Here is a 6,155-nt window from a genome sequence, read left to right as displayed (position 1 = left end):
GGACGAAGGGGCGGAGGCAACGCTGAGAACTCCGGAGCGCTGGGTCCGGGAGTCCCCGGCTGCGGCTCGGACTGTAAGCTTCTCCGAAGCCTGGGCACTGAAGAGGTCGGAGCGGGCGCGGGCGCGGGTCCCAGGGTGTAGGCTGTAGGCGCCCACCGCTCGTGGATCGGGGGGCTTCACGTCACTCCGGGTCCTCCCGGCCGGTCCTGCCATATTAGGGCTTCCTGCTTCCCATATATGGCCATGTACGTCACGACGGAGGCGGGCCCGAACGGTTCCAGACCCTTGAAATAGAGGCGGATCCGGGGAGTCGGGAGAGATCCCAGCGCGCAGAACTTGGGGAGCCGCTGCCGTCCGCCGCCGCCTGCTTCCGCCGCCGCGAGACCGGCCCCTGCCCAGCCTCCGCGGCACGCCGTGGCCACTTCGGTCCGCTGCAGCCGCGAGCCTGGGGATTCCTCCTGAGCTCTCCCCACTGTGCCCCGCATGTGACCCGGCCAGCCCCCCGCGAGCGTGTCCCCAATAGCTCCGGCCCCGGGGCTGCGCCCACTCGCCCCACACAACACCAGCTCTCCAGCCCACTTGTCCGGGATGGCCGCGGCCAAGGCCGAGATGCAGCTGATGTCCCCGCTGCAGATCTCCGACCCGTTCGGCTCCTTTCCTCACTCACCCACCATGGACAACTACCCCAAGCTGGAGGAGATGATGCTGTTGAGCAACGGGGCTCCCCAATTCCTCGGCGCCGCTGGGGCCCCAGAGGGCAGCGGTGGTAACAGCAACAGCAGCAGCGGGGGCGGTGGAGGTGGAGGCAGCAACGGCGGCGGTAGCAGCAGCAACGCCTTCAACCCTCAGGGGGAGCCCGGCGAGCAACCCTACGAGCACCTGACCGCAGGTAAGCAGCGGCCTGGGCCGAGGACGACCCCTTTCGCCACCATCCTGACGTCCTTCACCCGCAGGAGTGCTCCCGGACCTCAGGGATACAACTGGGGTTTCTCCTGCCTTCTCCACATCCTTAGGGTCTCATGTTGGAGGGATGCCTGGGGACCCCCGCCCTCCCCACCGCCACCTCCTAGCGGTGCGCGGAGGACAGAGCATTTGTTTTGGATGGAGAGCTCGGGAGCTGCGTGGGTGGGTGGAAGAGGGGAGGGCTTGTTTTGATGAGCAGGTCTGTCCTCCTCTCCCCCCCTCCCCGCTTCCAGGAAGGCTTGTGTTTGCCTGCTGCTTGTCCCCCAGGGCAGGGACGACACCACGGGCAAGGGATGCCCTGGCAGTGCATGGTAGGGGGTGCGTACTGGCCGCGGGCGGCAGCCCGGGTGCTAGCGGGAATCCCTTGCCACTGGCTGCTACTGCTGCCGAGCCCTTGGAGCTGCAGTAGAAGGGGATTCTCTGTTTGCGTCAGATGTTGTTGAAATGGGCTCTGCCACTGGAGCAGGTCCAGGAACATTGCAGTCTGCTCCTATCAATTATTAACCAGCTCAGGAGTCAACGGTAGCCAGCAGACCTAAGCCTGGTAGCCAGGGTCCTTATTGTCCTCCAATGATTATTCTCCATGTAACCAGGCCTTCCCTCCCCCTCTTCTCTCTCTCCTGACAGAGTCTTTTCCTGACATTTCTCTGAATAATGAGAAGGCGATGGTGGAGACAAGTTACCCCAGCCAGACCACTCGGTTACCTCCTATCACCTACACCGGCCGCTTCTCTCTGGAGCCTGCACCCAACAGTGGCAACACCTTATGGCCTGAACCGCTGTTCAGCTTAGTCAGTGGCCTGGTGAGCATGACCAACCCACCGACCTCCTCATCCTCAGCACCGTCTCCAGTGGCATCCTCTTCTTCCTCTGCCTCCCAGAGCCCACCCCTGAGCTGCGCAGTGCCATCCAATGACAGCAGCCCCATTTACTCGGCGGCACCCACCTTCCCCACTCCCAATACTGACATTTTCCCTGAGCCACAAAGCCAGGCCTTTCCAGGCCCAACAGGCGGAGCGCTCCAGTATCCACCTCCTGCATACCCTGCAGCCAAGGGCAGCTTCCAGGTTCCCATGATCCCGGACTACCTGTTTCCACAGCAGCAGGGAGACCTGGGCCTGGGCACCCCAGATCAGAAGCCCTTCCAGGGCCTGGAGAGCCGTACCCAGCAGCCTTCTCTTACTCCACTGTCTACTATTAAGGCCTTTGCCACTCAGTCGGGCTCCCAGGACTTAAAGACTCTCAACACAACCTATCAGTCCCAGCTCATCAAACCCAGCCGCATGCGCAAGTATCCCAACCGGCCCAGCAAGACACCCCCCCATGAACGCCCCTATGCATGCCCAGTGGAGTCGTGTGACCGCCGATTCTCACGGTCCGATGAGCTTACTCGCCACATCCGCATCCACACGGGCCAGAAGCCCTTCCAGTGTCGCATCTGCATGCGCAACTTCAGCCGCAGTGATCACCTCACGACCCACATCCGCACCCACACCGGCGAGAAGCCCTTTGCCTGTGACATCTGTGGGAGAAAGTTTGCCAGGAGCGATGAACGCAAGAGGCATACCAAGATCCACTTGCGGCAGAAGGACAAGAAAGCAGACAAAAGTGTTGTGGCCACATCGGCCACATCCTCCCTCTCTTCTTACCCGTCCCCAGTTGCTACCTCCTATCCATCCCCAGCCACTACCTCTTACCCATCTCCTGTCACTTCATATCCATCCCCTGTGCCCACCTCCTACTCCTCTCCCAGCTCCTCTACTTACCCATCCCCTGTGCATAGTGGCTTTGGGTCACCGTCCGTGGCCACCACCTATGCCTCGGTTCCTCCTGCTTTCCCCGTCCAGGTCAGCAGCTTCCCTTCCTCGGCTGTCACCAACTCTTTCAGCGCCTCAACGGGGCTTTCGGACATGACGGCAACCTTTTCTCCTAGGACAATTGAAATCTGCTGAAGGGAGAAAGGAGACAGAAGGGAAAAAGAAAAAGACATGAAGGAGGAGAGGAGATGACCAAAGAGAGTCCTCCTCTTAGGTCAGATGGAGGTTCACAGAGCCAAGTCTTTCCTCTCTAGTTGCAAGTGGAAAGTCTGTTGGCCAACCACCCTTTCAGTCCACTTCCCCTTCCCCCCAAAGTCCTTTGACTTCAGCTGCCTGAAACAACCATGTCCAAGTTCTTCACCTCTATCCACAGAACTTGATTTGCATGGATATTGGATAAATCATTTCAGTATCGTCTCCCTCATATGCCTGACCCTTTGCTCTGCTCCCTTCAATGCTAGAAAAACAAGTTGGCAAATGGGGTTTGGGCCCGTAGAGCCTCACCCCTGTATCCTTGTACAGTGTCTGTGCCATGGATTTTGTTTTTGGGGGGGTACTCTTGATGTGAAGATAATTTGTATTCTCTATTGTATTATTTGGAATTAGGTCCTCACTTTGGGGGTGGGGGGGAAGAAAAGCCAAGCAAACCAATGGTGATCCTCTATTTTGTGATGCTGTGACAATAAGTTTGAAGCATTTTTTGAAACAGCAGTCCTAGGTATTAATCAGAGCATGTGTCAGAGTGTTGTTCCGTTAACCTTTTTGTAAATATTGCTTGACTGTACTCTCACATGTGACAAAATATGGTTTGGTTTTTCTTTTTTGTTCAAAGTTTTTTGTTTTGTCGTTTTGGTTAAAAAAGTTTCACGTCTTGGTGCCTTTTGTGTGACACGCCTTGCTGATGGCTTGACATGTGCACTTGTGAAGGATCTGCTTACCTCTAGCCTTAAGGGGGGCAAGGAGTGGTGATTTAAGGGGAGGTTTTGGGAGCAACACAAGGGATGGGGCTGAGCTGAGCCTCAGGTCTCCAGAATGTAAGGAAACAAAATCTAAAACTAAATCTGAACTCTCAGAAGTCTCTATTTTTTTAACTGAAAATGTAAATTTATACATATATTCAGGAGTTGGAATGTTGTAGTTACCTACTGAGTAGGCGGCGATTTTTGTATGTTATGAACATGGAGTTCATTATTTTGTGGTTTTACTTTACTTTGTATATGTGTTTGCTTAAACAAAGTGACTGTTTGGCTTAGAAACACATCGAATGCGCTTTATTGCCTATGGGATATGTGGTGTATATCCTTCAGAAAAATTAAAAGGAAAATAAAGCAGTTGTGATTGGGTGTTTCCTGGGCCCCAGGCCAAGTTCTGGAGTAGCAGTCCTAAGACTCCCCAATCTCTACAGGTGCAAGGGTCCTCCAAGACCCACGGCTGTAGGGTACCTAAAGCGAGTTGTTAAGAGCTTGGAGAGTGTGTTACACCCTCATACCCCACCCACCCCCAGCCCATTTGGGGCATTGAACCCAGAACCACACTGTCATGCTACTCAGGCCCTTCTTCTTACTAGCCTGTTCCACTGCAGTCCATCAGGTGGGCTACAGCTTTACCTTGATTAAAGCTAAAGATGACCACAGGCCCGAGACAGTGCTCATCCTTCAATATCAAATGACCGGACAGCTACACCCTACCCCTCAGCCTAGGATTGAGAAAACTTGTGCACCTGGGGAGGAAAAAGGCAGGGGGGCACAGCACATTGGGAAGCTACAACAAAGCTGAGTCAAAAAACATTGCTCCTTCCTTGTCCCCAGCAAGTGAGGGCATCGAAGACAAAGGCCAGGGCTCAAGCCAAGAATCCTTCCAGGAAGAAAATCTTCCCACTTGCCAGCTGGAACTGCCATCATTGGCAGTATCCTAGGACACAGGGCAGAGTGAGCAAGAGGAGGATGGCCTGGGAACTTAAAGTTTCATCCAGGCCAAGGATGTCTCTGTTGTGCCAAAGGCATGTAGTTCTAGGTTCTCTCGGCTTCCTTCCCTAAGTGTCCACTTTCACTTCTGGAGCAATTCTTGTGGGTACGTGAGCATCTGTCTTCTCTGTAAGACGCCTTGACTTGACCATGATGGACACAGCAAGAACAGCTCCTATTCCAAGAATACAGATTGTTAGAGAAACAGAGATGGAAGCCAAAATTACATGATGTTATATAATATAGAAAAAGTGGGAAGCCTAGGTAAAGAATCAGCTCATTTTCTTGGGTTTCACCTTGGGATTGTTGGATTTTTTTGTTTCTTTTGTTAAAATATAATTTTATTGTTAGCAGTAAGTTGTATAGAGGGGTTGCTATTTCATAAATAAGATAATGAGTACAATCTCCTTTCTCAACATCCAACCCCTAAAGTCAAAATGGTTATCAGGCCCCGAACAAAGTCAATCAACCCACCTCCATCCCTTCTTTTCCCACTGAGGGTTTCCCCAGCTTTCTCAACCTATATATGGGACCAGAACGATTTCCATGGCCCCTTGGCATTAGTCAAGTCTTTTTGTATTCTAACCCTTGGCCACCAATACTACTCCCATGCCCCTAGAGTCTTAGCTTGAAGCAGGAGCACCTTTTCTAGACAACAATACATCCCTGGATGAGCCTTTTGGTAAAATTTCAGGTTCCAATAGGACAGATTTGTTGGCATACCTCTTTCCAGCCCTGCCTACTCTTCTCCAACTCACTCGAGGCTCAGAACACAGGTCTGTGCCTGCTATACATTCTTTAGCGTTTATCACCTCGGATTCTCAAGAAACAAGGCACAAGAAAAGTAAAATAAAGGGCTGGGAATGTGGCTTAATGGTAGGGTGCTTGCCTAGCATGCATGAAGCCCAGTGCCACATGCAGAAAAAGGCAGAAGTGGTGCTGTGGCTCAAGTGGTAGAGTGCTACCCTTGAGCACAGAGAGGTTCAGGGACAATGCCCAGGCTCTGAGTTCAAGTCCCATGACTGCCAAAAAACAAAAAAACTGAAATAAGAAAAGAGAGTCTTCTCCTTTAAGGTAAAAACTTTGTTGGCATTTCAGTGCATCAGGATGAAATTCCCAGGCCCCATCTCAGAACACTATTGCTTTACATCTGAGATGGGGTCCTGGAATTGGCCTTAGTAACAAGACCATGCCTTTGTAGAGGGCTGAATAAGAAACTGTACCAAGCTTGCTAACTCATTTTTATTAGTTCTAACACCAGGGTTTCATTAGGTTTTGACAGTCCAAACTCAAGTTCATTTACGTGGTTGCAATTGGGCACAACTAAAAAACTAAAATACAGACCAGTATTGAATATGTTGATTAACATAAAAATAACTGAATGCGGGTGCTGGTGGCTCTTACCTACTCA

The 6,155-nt window shown here is 52.4% G+C and overlaps 1 protein-coding gene across 1 annotated transcript; it reads left to right on the top strand.

Moving 5' to 3' along the window:
* The first annotated feature begins 334 nt into the window (after nucleotides 1-334).
* Egr1 (early growth response 1) lies at nucleotides 335-4,111 on the top strand. The gene is made up of 2 exons (XM_090331443.1): nucleotides 335-889; nucleotides 1,591-4,111. The coding sequence occupies exons 1-2, from the start codon at nucleotides 589-591 to the stop codon at nucleotides 2,913-2,915; spliced, it is 1,626 nt and encodes a 541-aa protein (XP_090187569.1). The 5' UTR covers nucleotides 335-588; the 3' UTR covers nucleotides 2,916-4,111.
* Nucleotides 4,112-6,155: the final 2,044 nt, after the last annotated feature.

The sequence above is a fragment of the Megascapheus bottae genome, chromosome 4 (assembly GCF_031878675.1).
Source record: "Megascapheus bottae isolate mThoBot1 chromosome 4, mThoBot2.hap1, whole genome shotgun sequence".
In the NCBI taxonomy this organism is placed as follows: domain Eukaryota; kingdom Metazoa; phylum Chordata; class Mammalia; order Rodentia; family Geomyidae; genus Megascapheus; species Megascapheus bottae.
The sequence above is the reverse complement of the archived record's forward strand: the minus strand, read 5'-3'. Positions and strand labels throughout refer to the sequence as shown.